Here is a 16,816-nt window from a genome sequence, read left to right on the forward strand (position 1 = left end):
GCCATGGTTGCGGTCCTATAGTTATCTAATTATTATAAATTATAAAAGCCTGCTTGTTAAAGCTTCCAGTATAGCAAAGAAAAAACATGATGTTTGAAGAATACCTGAGAAGAAAATTTAACCAGCAAGTCAGGAGAAAAGCTATTAAAGCTAACAATAATTGTTCCTCCCCACAGTTTGCATGGGATCTTGCATTTATGTAGTACACATGTGAACCTTAATCACTCTCCACATGAGAAGATAAAAGAGCCAGGGATGTGAGCCAAACAACAGGATGTGTTTTTGTTCTGGCACAAATCATGGCTTAATTGGAGCTTGTGACATCTGACTGTATTCGAGGTCTTTGTCAGAACAGGTAAATGCATAGAATGACTGTATCTGATGAAGACATGTTATCAAAAATGTTTGGTCATTTTTATTTAGCTCATTGAACTCTCCATTTAGCACCAGTTTGAGATCTGCCTATTTCCTTTACCTTCCCTGCCTTATTTGCTGCTGTTCTCTTTCTTTTTAGAGTGAGGTGAACATTATTCAAGCCTGTGGTGTCTCTGTGAAGGGTTTCCTCCTGGAAAACCTTTGTCCTTATGATGACTGGTTCATGTATGAGTCGCTGCCTTGAGGAAAGCAGTTGGTAGGTGGGGTGTGGCTGGTAGGATAAAGAAAAGTGATATAAGTGCAATAAATGAACACAGGAAGTTATACCTTCACACACACCTCTCTTTTTCTCCACTGTTGCGGTTTAATTTCTGATACTGGTGAATACTGAAACAGATGCCAGTATTTTGTGGGTGTTACTTCTAGCTACAGGTGCAGTGCATCTTATGTGTATTATATATAGACATACAGGTAGGTTTTATTGGCCCAATTCAGAATTACACCCTCAAAGTGTGGATCCTGTATAACTCTATAATTAATCATTATGTATTAACAGAAAGTACATTAACACACAATGCACCATTTCTAATTATTTTTATCTAAGAAGCTCAGAATTGCTTATTTGGGTTCTCCCTACCATTTTATTCTTGCAGCACCTTGTGCAGAAGGTTAGTCTATGAGACAGGTGGCCCAAGATCTGCATGGCAGAATTGGAATTTGAACCCAGATCCTCCTAGGCCTGCAGCTTACCTGCTAATCTGCACAGGCATATGGTTGATTCAGTATTTCTTCCATGGGATCGCTAAAGCATGTAAGAGGTTCTAAGAACAAAGGATATGGATTGGGTTCACTCTGTTGATCAGTTGCCAAGCATTTTGTCCTGCCTGGAGAAAATAACTTGTGCATCAAATTCCAGAACATTTTAAAAATGAAATGGCACCAGTAAATACAACAGTGTTGGACATGTGGAATAACATATAGACATGCTTACCTAACACATCACTGTAGCAGTAGATGATATTGCAGGGACGCAAGTAAGACAGCAAAAAGAAACAAGCTTTGGTGGGCTAAGAGAGGCACTAAAATATAGCAAAATACTATGTTTGACATCCAGAGAAGAACAAAGTCAATATGAATCAGAGTTTTATTCTGAAAGCAAGTAAGAAGATGTAACAGTGAATAATAACAGCCTTAAAGACAAAACACTTGAACATTCTTGGAACAGTCAAGTTATAAACTTTTGAAACAGGGCTTTGAAAGCATTGACAACCTTTAACTCCACGCATATGGATGTGTTTTGCTAGAACTGTATGAAAAATAATAAATTATATAAGCCAAATAAATCAAGTGTGTATCTTTAGTTAATGACTATGTGCATCTTTGTTTTGGAGTAGCTTATTTATATCTTAAGAATATTCCTTTATAATATATGCAGTGTTGGAGAAGTGTTGGAGAAGTATTTTTTTATACTAAGGTAGCCTTCATGAGTGACTCTTTGTTCTAGCTGTGGTTAACACTCTGTCTCCCAATGGTCTTATCACAGTTAAAAAGCTCTAAAATTGGTTCTCTAGTGACATATTTTCGCTATGAGTAAAGATGAATGTAATGTTGTGAAATACTTGTCATATGATGCTAAATTGCAGTAACATGATCTCCAGTTCTTAAATGTTAGATTATCTGATGTGAAATTCTTAAATGCACCAAGTCATGTTTCAGGACATTAATTCAGTAAACTAAATAACTTTTGTTATTATATAATAATAATACTAGAAACAAAGCCCATTTCTAAAAATGGGCAAGAAGGAGAGGTTTGGGGAGGTTGCGCGGCGGCGCTCAGGAGGGGTGGGTGGAGGGCGGAGTGTGGGGATGGGCCGGTGTGGCATCAGGCAGCGGGAGTCGAGAGGGCGGTCAGGATTGGGGGGAGGGGGAGGCGCAGGAGAGCCACGCATGTCCGGAAGTCGGGACATGCGTGGTCTGGCGGTCTGGGGTGGGCGGGGATAGGGTGATGGAACCGAACGACGCATGCGCGGCTCAGTCTGTTGGTGTCGGCCTAGCCGCGCGGGTGGTGCGGCCTAGGAGTGGTGTTGGAGCGGTTTGGAGCGTGGCGTGGGAGAACGCAGCGGGCGGCGACGCGGCAAGTAGGGGCGCGTCAGAGGGTGGGTGGGTGTGTTGGGGGAAAAGGATCATGTGGGGGTGTAGGGTGTTGGGTGGGAAGCGCGGCAGAGTAGGCGCGGCTTATTGGGGGGTGGGTGTTGGCGCGGGCAGCGATGGAGGAGGTGTGGGACGTGGGGATGGGGCTGGATGGGGGGGTGGTAAGCGAGGGGGTGTAGCGGCGGTGGGTGGCTTGTCTGGGTCAGTAGGGGCAGCGGTGGGGTTCCGGAGGCCGGCGGCGGTGGCGGCGCATTCGTCGGGGGAAGGGCGAGCGGGAGCCGTGGCCTTGCTGTGCGGCTTCGCGCAGAAGTTGGGAGGACGCGTGGCTGGAAAGGAGCAGGGCCACCGCATCTTTGATGCAGCATCCCTGCTCCTTTCCCCGCATCGAGGTGCAGTCCATGATGGGCAAGCAGGCATGCGTCGCTTCGCGCGCCTCACCATTGCCTGCTTGGGCCAGGAGTGACAGTCGGAGGGGCGAATCAGGAGGCGCTTTGCGGCTCCTGATTCGCCCTGCCGAGTTTTTATTACGGACAGCGCCTGCCCTAACTCCTCCCAATTTGCCCTTAGGCTTTTATTTTTAACGGCAGAGCGGTTTACAGATGTTACACAGTAAATCTGGGCGACCCTGGATTGGACTGGCCCCTTGAGCACCAGCCACCACCAGGCAGCCATACATGCATTACCTGCCCTCTCAGCCAGACACACGCTGCCTGCAGAGGGCGAAAGGGCAAAAGAGCTGCAGCCATCTACCAGGCCCTCTGTGCGGCACTTACGGGGGTGGGGTGGTGGCGATGCAGGAGGTGCTCACCACACTGGGTGGGAGCTGAGGTGCCTGGATGAGGGGCGGGAGGTATCCTGCCCTGCCAGGGGTGCCGGTGCCACCACCTCCTCCTGCTGCTGAAGGAGCTGGTACGCCATAGGGAGGTGGATGCAGGGTGAGTACACTGGGGTGATGGCACCTCCTCTTTTTCCTCCTCCTCCTCCTCCTCTCCCTTTTCTTGCTCAGAGCCTGCCCAGTGGCGGCATCACGGGTGTATGAGGTTCTGTGGGCGCATCTCTTGGTGGGGCGCAGTGAGGGGCACAGCACCTGGCTGCCTTCCTTGTGCTGGAGAAGCTCTTCTACCACTTGCGTGCCCTCATCGCCACTGACCTGCCCACACTGCTGGCCCTCACACTGGCCACTGACCCCGCCCACTCACATCCGCTGTATGCCTCCTTTGCCATGCTGTCCTCCATGCCCTATGCTTCTAGCATCACTGCTACGCCCTCGCTACCTGCTGCCCCGCCTCGCCTGATGCTTCCTGCAGTGCTGACACCAGGTCAAGCCAGGGCAGGGGAGGGCAGACTTTCAGAAGAATAACTGGGAGCCCACCTCCACAACGAGAGGAGCAGGTGAGGTGGTGGCAGGGCTGGGAACAGAGGGCCCTCTAGTGCCCTTTGCATCCCTGGGTGTCACCGGTTTTACGGCTTGTTAAAGTAATAAAATATAATTTTACAAAAATCGTAAACACCCCTTACATAAGGGTTTTGGATTTTCCTTCTTACTGCATTACAGAAACCATATGATTATGTCTATCTTAAGCACTGCCTGAATAATATTTGGTGGGTTTAAGATATCCTTGCTACACTCAAGTGACGATCACAAAACCTTGGGTTGAGAATGCCTGGATTTGACGGTCCTTGCATTTTGTTTCCCTTCCAGTTTTATGTTTCTACGAATTGAAACTTTTTGTAGAATCTTCCTTTTAAAAAACCTTGAAATCTGGGTTGGCACAATATTCCATGTCCTGATATGGCTTGCTGAAGGAAGGTCTAAAAATTATTTTCTTAATAGAAATTGGCAACCTGGTTACCTGGAGGATGGTATTAAGAAATCCCTTATAATGATAGTTCTAGCCAGGAAAGAGAGAGGTTGACCTTCCAAAACCCTCTTTCTCCGCCTCTCTGCCATTAAAAACAGAGTTTAAAATTATGTGCTTATCTTTCATCTGCCAATAAGCTGACACAAACTAGTTCCTTTTCATAACCATGAATTTATGCCTTGCCTGTTCACTCAGGTGATGGGGAGTATTTCTGGCTGCACAGATGGCGAGGCTAATGTTGGCTTCCAAGTTTGACATTTATGTTTGTTTACATGGTCATGCTATGATAGTCATCTGAAAAGGCAGAGGGACAAAATGTGCTTGATCTGACGCTGAACCCCTCTTCCGAACTCTTTTATTTAATTTTTTAATTTATACCCGCCCCTCCCAGCATGCTAACTTTTGTGGCCCTTGTTGAATTCACCTTTCAGTATGAGGTTCCTTCTTTAACTAATTAGTTTTGCTTCCTGTCCAACAACAAAAACATGTTATTAGACTGGGAAAATTTGTGTACATTCTGTGTCAGCTATAGATATTTGTTTTATCTTTGTGTATGTTGTACTTCCCCAAGAGATAGCTTTACCGGGGGTTATTGACTCTCTTGAAGATTATTTTATTTTAGCCATTGAATCATGCTTGAATAAGAAAATGAACCAGAGACTGATAGAAATGCAGACTAATGGAATCTCTGTGTTTGTCTTTGAAGGAAGTAGGCCATATTTATCCACTTGTTATCCTTTTATTTTTGTTCTACTGTTCTGTTCTACTGTTCTACTGAGATATCATGGCATAACGTATAGTGTGTTTTAGCCTTTTAATAGTTAATATTGCTTGTGTAATAGTCTTTATGTAGGTACTGTGGTATGGACTATGAGCATCATATGGACTATGCGCATCTTGGGATAAGTGAATGATAGGGATATGACTGGTAAATAGTTTAGCTCAGGCAACATTTGAATCTAGGACAAAATGTGACAGTGACTAAGGCAGCCAGTGGTGAATTGGGAAGAACTGAGAAGATGAGAACGTAAAATAAAAAATCCCTAGTACATTGATTTAACTGAATTTGAGTCACATTTCCTTTAATCTCTGCCTGTGAAATTAGTACAGTTGACTCTTAAGGCTGTAGTTGCTTTATAATGCTGCTCTGACACACGCATTTGTCCTTTCCCCAGATTTTGAAGCAGTATTGGAATGTTACAGATTATAGTGGTCTTATTCTATGAAGTGAGTCCTCTCCAGGAGGCAGTAGTGTTCATATATAACCAGGCAGCTGTGTGTGTGTGTGTGGGGGGGGGATGGGACAGGGAAAGAAAGGAAGAAACATCATTTTGGAGATAGACTTGCAATGGAAGAGTCCCATGATACTGGAGTGACTATTACACTTAATGTAGCATAAGCTTTTGTGATCTTGAGCACACTGTGTGAGCTATAATGGATTATGCTGCAACAGATTTTTTAGTCTTCAGTATGCCACAAGACTCTTCTTTTGAGTTTCCCCAGCGTCAACGGTATTTTAAACTCCCTGTTCTATTGCTGTATCAAAAAAAATAAAGGCTGGAATTGGGAGATTTCTGCCTTGTGTGTGCATCCTCATGCAGTTTCTGAAGCAACTTGGTTCCCCTTCATCCGAGCACTGCACCTACACTCTAACTTCATGGATGAACCTGTTTTGCTGTCCTACTGGCTGGCACAGGGCCTCTGACTGCTATTTTTGAAAGTTATTTTGATGTTATAGTCTGCATAATGTATATATATATAGGGATCAAATAGGAACCTGTGGCAAAATGTTACAGACTTCCCCAGAAGTGCTTCTAGCTCTAAACCTTCCTGTAGGACGTGACTCTTCTTTGTGGGCATTTTTTGGCTGCTTTCTCATAGTCATTCCCCCTTCTGTGGTAGCAGAATAGAGCTCTTCCGCCATATATTTGGTCGACACTAGTGATAACATCTACTGGACCCCCGGAATTGTCCCCTATCCAGATAAACCTACTCTATGGGATTGTGTTCGTAATCGCCACCTTAACATGTTATGTTACGATTGATAGTGTTATGATGGTTGATCCTTGCAGGATTGACCCTTTGGTGGTCCCCCAGGGTGTGGTTCGCTCCTCCATGCTCTTCAACATTCATATGCCTCCTCTGGCCCAGCTGGTGTGGATTTTTGGGCTGGGTGGTCATCAGTACGCTGATGACACCCAGCTCTACATCCTCATGGACGGCTGCCTGGACTCCCCCCCCCCTGAACCATTTGCCAGATGTTTGGAAGCAGTGGCTGAATGGCTTGAGCTGAGTAGTCTGAAACTCAACCCCTCCAAGACGGAGGTCTTGTGGTTGGGAATTAGGGGGGCGGGTCAGGAAGTGTGTTTACCCACCCTGACAGGGACGCAAATTATGCCCCAGGCCAGAAATCTGGGAGTGACCATTTATGCCTCACTAACCATGAAGACACAGGTCAAGATGATAGCTTGCCAGGCATTTTTCCACCTTCATCAGGCATAGCTACTATCCCCTGTCCCCTGAATACCTGGCCATGTGATCCATGCGATTGTCACCTCCAGAATAGATTTCTGTAACTCGCTCTACATGGGCCTGCCCTTGTCCTTGATCCGGAAATTGCAGCTGGTACAAAACAGAGCTTTTCCGCCAGATTTATTGTTGAGGCCGGGGCAGCAAGGAAGATCTGATTGGGGTTCCCCTGGTGGTAGGCAATGTTAAGACCATCTGTTAACTATGGATATCTCTTCCCACTCCCTTTATTAGATGTTTTATTGGGGAATGGGAGATTGAGGACTACTGCTATGTTTTTGAGTTTGTTGTATATTTTTGTTGTTGTCCTTGGACTGTTGTAATGGGATTTTATTGAGGTTTTTAGTATGGACGATTGTAACCTGCCATGAGCCGATCTCGGGAGTGGTGGGAAATAAATTTAAATAATAATAATATTATAATAATTCAGTTATCAAACTTCATTGTACTGTTACTTATCTAATATTCTCTGTAAACTGCCCTGAGTCACAAGGGAGAGCGGCATATAAATACAAATAAATAAAATTTAAAAGATAAATAAAGAAATGAGGGATCTCCCAGTAGTCATTCTGAGCTTCAGAGATGCCTGAGGTTCATAAGAACACAAGAAGAGTCTTGCTTTATTAGCATGATCAATCTGGTCCAACATCCTGTATCACACGGTGGCCAACCAGTTGCTTTGGAGAGCCAGCAGACCGTTCATAGAGGCCAAGTCATAGAGTTAGCATTTAGCCTGATGATGCCTCCTAGCATTGGTATTTGGAGATTTACTACCTCTAGATATAGAAATCCCTTCTAGTCACCATGCTAGTAGTCACAGATGGATTTGTCCTGCATGGACCCAAATTGGGATTAAATATATTGAGTGTTGGGACATCAATATCTGTGTTCTTGTCCTGGTTTTGTTTTGTTTATTATTTCAGCTTTAGGCTGAAGGAAAGTGCTTTCCTGCTGTTTGGCAGTTTTCTTCAGTTTAAGTGGTGCACAGGACAGCTATGATTCGCTCCTGCATTCTTCCCTTATGCTGCTAGGATTCAAGTCTTTTTCTTCTTCCTTTTGGTGGCGTTCCCCTTTTTGAAAGAACAGTGAGGCCAAGTTGTCTTTTTCTGCAGAAATCTTTCTCTTCATAGCTAGCTAGCCTCATTGTTCTGCTTTCATTATCAGCCACAAATGAATAAAACTGGAAATACTGAATGTTGTTGTGCTATCATTCTAAAAACAGAAGCCAAACTGAGACCAATCAGACAACACTATGTGGGCTTTTTATCTCTTCAAAACTTAGGTTGGGGGGAAAAGATGGCATATAAATATTTTCTGTATCCTCTGTAGAATTATAGTTGACTATAAATACACAAAGAGGTGCTGGATGGAGCTGATTATCAGGTTATGCTTTTGGCTTTCTGTAAAGAAACAAGATGGTGGCAGTCTCCAGTTTGCAAATGTATTAAAACCAGTGATTGGTCAAATATGTCTTTAAAAGTCACAGGTGTGGTAAGAGGCTAGGACGAGAAGAAAACTCTGGTGGTTATATTTACGACACTGACTCTGCTTCATATCTGGCTGACAAGAAGCCACATTTGTTTGAGAATGTGGTCATACTAACTAGTTCATGTAAATAAATTAAAAACATAGTTGTAGACGTGAAGCAACACTGCCTCTTAACCTGTGCCCCCAAATCTTGTCTCTGCAAGAGCAACTTCAGGCTTATGTATTATAAAATAATAAAAATAGGGTGCCCGCCCGCGCCCCAGGGGGCCCTTCAAAACCTGTCCTTAGCTTTGATCTAGTATAATATAATATGGTTACCTAACCCTCTTTAACTTTAGCTATGACTTTCTTTAGTGCTTCAGCTTTAAATTTGGGGTGATGTTCTTTCCCATAATCATTTCTTGTGTGGGAGATCTAAGTGGTTTATGCTATTTAGACAGAACGATACTAGATGTTGCAAGGTTTTTGGAACCAAGTTATGATCCAGGCTATACAGCTAAATGATCTGCTTGGATGTGTTTCTCTCACAAAATGTCAGTTTGCTAATTTTGCAGCACTGTTTGAGAAGGAAGGACAGACCAAAGACTTTGTTTTACATTTGAAATTTATTTGGAAAGTAATGGAGGTGCTGCCTTGAGGCTTTATTTTAATCTGACATAGCAACTAAGCAGTACTGAAGTTTTCATAGCTTGGTTATACCTAAGGGTGGAAATGCTGCCTGCCGAGTCCCCTTGATAACTTTTCTTAGTCTTATGGTGAAAGGGAAAGTGCCTCACATATAGTGCCATCCTAAGCAGAGTTACACCCTTCTACATAATTTAAGTTGATGGGCTTAAAAGGGTATAACTACATTTGGATTGTACTATCAGTGTCAGAAGTAAAGCGTCAAACTAGTGCATTTGAAATACAGCATAAAATGCTCTACAAACGGGCTGGCATAAAATAAATGGATGTTTATTGGCCTTGTTCTGTGGGACAGGAACTGCTCCTATTGATTTATTTGATTGAAATATAAGGTTTGGGACAGATCCTGCTCCTGCGAAGGGCTGGTATGCTAGATTTAGTAAGTGTGCTGGCTATTTTGTAAAGGTTGCATTCCTCTATTTTCACAATATAATTGAGACTGTTGGCTTCAGTTCTACGGAAAGAAAATCTTATGCCAACTCTGCTTGTTCTATCCCCTTTTCCCATTATGTTAGGATTTGGTGAGTGCTGGAATCTAAATAGAGAATACTGCTAAAAATACAGCAGTCATTGTTCCCCTTTGGATCATGAAGTATATGAGTTAGCATTTAGCACCTTAGGGTGGTCAAAGCACTTTGCACACATTATTTCATTATTGTTATTATTGTCACTGTTTTGTTATTTCATGGTGTGTGTAATGCTAGCTATAATGGCATTGGATGTGTGCTGCTGTGAGGCCATTGGAATTATGATGGGATGAAAATATAATAGGGTACTCTGGTCATACTGATTGACAACAAAGGATCTCTTAAGTATACAAATGAGCAGTGGAAAGAATGCTGTGTACTAACACTTAAGGACATGATCCATCTTGGTCATACTTGTGGGATTGGATGACTTAATTCAATACGGGGTTCTACATGATGATTCTTGCAGGACATATGCACAACCTGGCCCTTACTGATATCACTCAGTCCGTGTACTTTGATGGGGGTGGCTATGAGTGTGCAGTCTATGTGAAAACCCATTTTTCCCCTCCTCCTTAACCAATTATATATTTTATCTATTTTGTTTTTGTTTTAGGTGCCTCTTACTGAGCCTGTAGACCCAGTGGATTTAGAAGATTATCTTCTTACACATCCTCTTGCAATGGATTCCGGTCCTTTGAGAGACTTGCTTGAATTTCCTTCAGATGATATTGAAGTTATCTATACTCCCCGAGATTGCAGAACACTTGTTTCTGCTGTACCTGAAGAGAGGTAAGGAGTAAAAAAAAAGCTTAATCCTGTATAAACATATATGAATATGCATGGTTAAGGTGATGACCCAAGTTGAAGGCATTGACAAATATAAACCTATTTTTATCTTTTCTAGGAGATATGTTTTACATCTGAGAGAGAAAATCATTCTATCTATTAGTTCTCAATATTGTTTTATTATACCAACATTGTTTAAATATTGATTTGAACTGTGTTGCTTTGTTGGGGTAGCACAATTCTTAAGAGAATGACTTGTGATCAGAGAGGATTCAGATTCAAAATCTGCCACAAAGTCACAAGGCAGATTTAGGCAGATTATGTTTTCTCAGCCTCCTCACTCATATCTACAAAATGGAAACAATAATGCTAGCATAGCATCCACTGCTTGTTATAAACATTGCAACCATATACTGTACATGAAGTGCTTAATAATGAAAGTAACATATAAGCACTCAGTTTACTTCTTTGAGTATCTGATCAGACAGCCATTTTTGTTAAGCCCATCCTTGGTGCTCAATACAGTGTGCAAACAAATTTAAAGCAAATTCAACCAATGTGTGGAATCAGGGTTGTTTGTTTGGTGAGACAGAAACCTACCATTTTGGCTAAAACAGTTTGCATGGATAAATATGAAAAATATATATTAAATAAATAAATTGTACAAGCATTCTTTGTACTTAGCCATGAATTAGTATCAAACTCAGTTATAACAACAGGCTGTAGAAACTGGCCAGCCTTCTCCCATTCCCTGATGGGCAGGAGACCTCAGAGAATGCAGCAGCCCAGCCAGGTGAACTAGGCCTCCAGGGCCGGTGCTGTGCCCATGGAGTGTGGCTGGCTGGCCCTCTCCCCCTGGCTTACCATTATGCCATGGAACGGGGCTGGCTTTTCCTCCTTGTTGCCGAATACCCAGAAGCAGCTTGAAGGAGGAAGACAATGACAAGGACAGAGGCAGGGAAGACCCATGATTGTCCCTCAGTGGGGAAGTGCCTTCTCCCTATTGAGTCTGTGTCCCCCACTGGGGGCCATTTGGGCCTGGTGTGTCATCTGCACACAAACCGGGTATTATTAGGGCTACAGAGGGGTTCTCCTCTTCTTTTACATAACTTGTAATTAGGGATGTGAGGTTTTACCGTAGAATTTCTGATGATTCCTAGACCAATATGACTTCTCTTCATTTTCTTTGGAGTGCCCTTACTTGTGGTGAAAAAAGATTCTGCTGCTGGCTTCTGGAATGCTTGCAGGCAAGGCTTGCTGGGGGAGTAGGAGATCTGCCCAGCATGGGCACATGGCAGCTCTACTCTGAATATATTACTTTTGTTCTAAATTTAAGGCTGCTATTCATTCTTAAAGGAGATAGGTGTATTTGGGAAATGTTGTGAAATATTGGATAGAGAAAAGGAAAAAGTCAGAGTTTTAAGAAAACCAGTGCTGAGGGGTGGGGTGCAAAAGAGACCAAGAGGAATATTGTTCAGTGTACCAAAGAAATAAAAATATATGGCGGGTAGGGGTATTACAAAAGGCAAAGGGATAGAAAACACAGAGTCAATTGGTATAGCTTTCCTTCCTGCTAGGGAAATGTCACAAACATTTTACTGTTTTGTTCATAATTCCAATGTATTGGAGGCCACATGTAACTTGCAAACACTTCACGTACGACTGATGGATTTCAGGAACAAAACTTACTTCTGTCACACTTCCCCACTCATAGCTATACCCTGGTAAAGCTTTTGAAAGAAAAGGAAACTACATAAAGAAATAGAGATAACAAGAGATAACAAGTCCTGCCAGTCTGTGATCGCCTTGGGGGGGTATTGCTGTCCTTGAAACTGTCCTAAGCTCCAGACGGGAGTCTCTGCTTTTTCCTATCATCTAATCAATTTGCTGTTTTTTCCTTCTTGACTCAGCCTACAGTTTCAAGGGGAGCATCTTCTATCGTATAAAGGTAGAAAAAGCTTCAGGGCAAGGGCACTTGCAGGAAAACACTGGCAAGAGCTGTGAAGGCAAGCATTTGGAGGGAAGCAGTGACTTGTTTTAGTCAACTAGAGTGGATAACTTGCACCTCTGGGCTACCAGCCTTCAGAAGCCTCCTTATGTGATTGCCAGTGCAATCCTATGCATAATTAAACCCTTTTATACCAGTTGTCCAATGGACTTAAAAGTGTAACTCTCAGATATTGTACAGTGACACAATCCTACTGCAATGCCCTCATTATTCAGGTACTGTTGAATCTGGCCAAATTTAGTCATTGACTTGTTTTTCTTAATTATTGTAATTGTTAAAATACAAACAATATTGTGAAAGGAAATGAATTTCTCTCCTACGTGCTTTAACAATCTATGAGTCAGACCAAGGAGCAACTGGGAACATATTTGTGTTTGCAAAATGCAAGCTCTTTTTATTAGTATAATGTAAAAACATGGTTAAGTTAAACATGGTTAAAAATAGATTTTTTTGTGGTTTGAAAAAAGTGTTTTGTATGTATATTTTTTACAATAGTGAAATGGACCCCCATGTCAAGGATTGTGTAAGAAAATACACAGAAGATTGGGCCATTGTGAACCGAAAGTAAGTAGCATGTTTTTGTATTTGAGAGGAAATGAACTCTTGAGATGGTCTGGGGGGTTAATGATTTTCAGAGGATGAATGGATGAATATTCAGAACAATTATTTTACTATATTGCTGTATTACTGGAGATCATATTTTAGTCTCTGCCACTGAGAATCATCTTGGGAAAAGGAGGGTTTTTTCCTCACCTCTATTTTTTGGCTGGAAGCAGTTTAGGTTGATGGGCTTGCCTTATACAGATAAGAAAGATCACACACCATTTAAATAGTTCATTGGATGTCATTGGAATAACTCATATGGCTTGGGTGTGCAAAAGAGAGCTACTGTGGTCCTACATCTTAAAGGCTCCTCCTCATCCTCCTTCCCAGCTGTTGCCTCGGGGACTGCCCTGCCACTCTGCCGCCAGCTCACCTTTGGTGCTCTCCAGCGGCTGCTATGGCTGGGGCTCCCCCTTGGCATGGCACTGCGCACCTGCTGCTGTCAGCACCCCCCAGTGGGCGGCGGGAAGTCAGGGGTGCCAGCGGGAAAGCAAGGGGAGCAGGGGCTCAGGCGGCGGCAGCGACATCCCTAGGCAAAAGGCTACCCCCCCCCCCCCCGGCCTCAGTAAAACTGTCAAGCGTTGACCGGTCCACAGTGATAAAAAGGTTGGGGACCATTGGTCTAGTGTCTTCCTTAGGATTTTTTTTTGATATAGAGATCTTGTAGGTTCTCATGAAACAGTCAGTAATAAGAGCACCCCTCTCCTATAATCTAGATTGTATGTCAAAGAACTAGAAATTTCTCCTTGAGAGTAATTTATACAATTTATTTAGATAATTTATAGACTTTCTAATTCAAGAAGTAGCTCTCTAGCCAGACACACAAGGCAAGATCCAGCCTTTCTCAGCTTTTTTACAGTTGAGAAACCCCTGAAACATTCTTCAGGCTTTGAGAAACCCCAGGAGTGGCGCAATTGTGCAAAATATGGTTGGGAAGCATAACTGTGTATACGTCCAACCAGGGCCCCGCCCCACCCTATCCAGGCCCATCGTTGGCCATTTTGGGAGGACGGGAGTGGGTTGACATGACATAATCATATCACCCAATAAATATTTAACACATTTAAAAACTACCGTATTTGCCGGCGTATAAGACGACTGGGCGTATAAGACGTCCCCCCAACATTTCCACTCAAAATATAGAGTTTGTTATATACTCGACGTATAAGACTATCCCCTCCTCCGCACACCTTCCACACACCAAATAAAACATAAAAGAGCATCAGAAGGGGGGGGAGAGAGAGAGAGAAAGAGAGAGCGCCATAAAAAAAAAAAGAAAAGAAAGTATGCTTGGATTAGTGATTACCTCCCTCCCCCCAAAAAAGGCGAGAGGAGAGGGGTAACTCTCACTCCCCCTCCCGCTTCAGAGTCTTATGTGGGAGGGAGGGCCTGTCGCTGCCGCGGCGAGGTGGGGCGTGCACGCAGGCACAAGTTTGGCGGGCCCAGCGAGTTCCGAGCCGGGAGGAATTCACAAAGCAGAAGAGTTGGTGAGCCCAGTTGGGGGGGGGGCGCCGCCTCTGCCGCCACCTCCCTTAATTCTGGTCACCCTACACTATGGGCACTGGGCGAGCATTGGGAGGCCACTATGGGCAACTATATCTATCCCAACTGAAGCGCGCCCGGCATATAGGACGACCCCCCCACTTGGAGGCATGTTTTTCAGAGGAAAAACGTCATCTTATACGCCGGCAAATACGGTACTTTTAATGTTCATTGTGTCTGCGCTTATATCTTCTACCCCTCCTACCATTTAGTAAACCCTTCCAGGATCATCAGAGAACCCCAGGGATTCACAAAACCCTGGTTGAAAAGGCCTGGTCTATAGAGACAAAATCCACATATTCCTTTCACTGAGGAGCTGCTCTGTGCATTGTGGAATTTCCTATTTTCATATGTAAATAATTGGCTTATAATAGAATTCTGTGTATATGCAGAATTCTTCATATTCATTAAAACCAAAACCACAAAATTAACAGTCACAGAATATAAAATGGCCTAAATATCAACTAGATATGATAGTGTTTGTAATAGTAACAGAAAGACATGATCTTGCAAGCAGCTGAAAATAAATCTCTAGTAGATTAATTATTCAAAGTAGAAAATTTATTGAGAATAAATTGAGAATTTACTGAGCATAAATTGTAGTATATATACCAGGTATTTTAGTGATGATAAGTTACACTTAAAATGTATCTTTGGTTATATGGATTCTGGATAGCAATGTTGGTATCTCTTAAAAGAGGTAAAGGTGATAACCTTAATAGTCAACAGACTATTATCTAAGTAAACTCCATTCTAATCTATTAGAATCACTTTGTATTACAGAAGCTGAGAGCTATAGTTTAGGAGCCAAAATTGCAACTGCTGTTCCATTCAGTTAATCATAATGTTAAGATTAGGCTGTTCAAAGTAATTATCATTTTAGCAAGTTGCTTGAACTTTCAATTATTAATATATTGGCTTATATGGATACTGCTTTACTATATTTTATTTTGAATAGATATCACAAACTGGGAACAGGATTTAATCCCAACACACTAGACAAGCAGAAGGAGAGGCAGAAAGGCCTACCAAAGCAGATCTTCGAGTCCGATGAAGCTCCAGATGGCAGTGGTTATCAGGATGAACAAGTAAGGTGCCTTATGAGGCTGCCACTTAAAAGTTTTTTTTGTTCAATGCAGAAGCAGCTGTCATGTTTTTCACATTTAATTTCCTCAATTTCAGGATGATCTTAAAAGACGATCCATGTCAATAGATGATACTCCCCGTGGCAGCTGGGCCTGCAGTATTTTTGACCTGAAAAATTCACTCCCGGATGCTCTGCTTCCAAATCTTTTGGATCGAACACCGAATGAAGAAATTGATCATCAAAATGATGATCAGAGAAAATCCAATCGACACAAGGAACTGTTCGGCTTGCATCCAGCACCAGAAGAGGTATGGTTAGAATACTTGAGAGTTTTTCGGACTAGCCTGTCCTTTGATCACTGGCAGGCATGCGCGCACACACACACACCTCTTTGATACTAATACTTTGGTAGTAAGTTACTGAATACTTGTTCTTTACAGTGTGAGTTTGTGACGCTATGGAGAGCATGTCTTCCTGAGGCACAGACTTTCCCCTATTCTTTCTTCTTTCTTGCTGAGCAGCCTCTATCTATTTTCTTTTATGTGGTTGTCTTATGACTGTCCCTCTCAGTATATATTTTAGTTCTGGCCCAGCCCAGGGAACTGAAGAGACCAAATCACCTTCTTATCTTCTATTTTTGAAATGGCACATGGAAGGCTGTCGAAAATTTGAAATTAACACCATGTTTTGTTTAACAAAAGAGAAAAGGGCAAGTGGAATCATGAGTAGGATGCATAAGAACAGATGATAAAAACTGAGGCAACTTTGTAATCACGTGTTTCTGCCATTCAATAAGGTCTTTTAAAATTTCAAGGAGAAAGACTTTGTTTTCAGTTTCTGCTTTAACAGTCAAGCATGTTTCTGAATTTCACTGACACTTCAGGTTTAGAAGGCAGGAACATACAACACAGTTCCCAGGTTCTTAGACTCTGTGAGGCATTCACTCTTGATAGTCTGTCACAGATGCGCTAAATATTAAGGAATATATAAAAAATAGACTGGAAAGTCCTAGCAAGACCTTTGTTCCAGTCTTTAAGTTGTCCATAAACTCTAATTCTTCCCCATAAATTAGACTCTGTTTTTAATGCATGTTGCCCATGATGCAGATAATTAAGCACCTTGGTTCTAACCAGCGAATTGTTGTGTGGAAAATAGATAAGTCAGTTTAGCTGAAGAAATCCTTAACACGCCTGCGGCGCCGCGGGCACCACGGACTAAATTCGCTAAGGCC

The 16,816-nt window shown here is 42.7% G+C and overlaps 1 protein-coding gene across 13 annotated transcripts in view; it reads left to right on the forward strand.

The window, feature by feature from the left end:
- The window catches only part of DOCK7 (dedicator of cytokinesis 7), a 171,458-nt gene that overhangs the window by 17,061 nt on the left and 137,581 nt on the right, over window positions 1-16,816 (forward strand). For all 13 annotated transcript variants that reach the window (XR_013230236.1, XM_077333511.1, XM_077333499.1 and 10 more), the window contains exons 3-6: window positions 10,173-10,348; window positions 12,849-12,917; window positions 15,457-15,586; window positions 15,681-15,893. Coding sequence is in view for 12 of the 13 variants with exons in the window: in XM_077333511.1 (XP_077189626.1) it covers window positions 10,173-10,348; window positions 12,849-12,917; window positions 15,457-15,586; window positions 15,681-15,893 (588 nt within the window). In the remaining variant the exon portion in view is untranslated. The remainder of the gene's footprint in view (window positions 1-10,172; window positions 10,349-12,848; window positions 12,918-15,456; window positions 15,587-15,680; window positions 15,894-16,816) is intronic.

Source organism: Paroedura picta, chromosome 4 (genome assembly GCF_049243985.1).
Source record: "Paroedura picta isolate Pp20150507F chromosome 4, Ppicta_v3.0, whole genome shotgun sequence".
NCBI lineage: Eukaryota > Metazoa > Chordata > Lepidosauria > Squamata > Gekkonidae > Paroedura > Paroedura picta.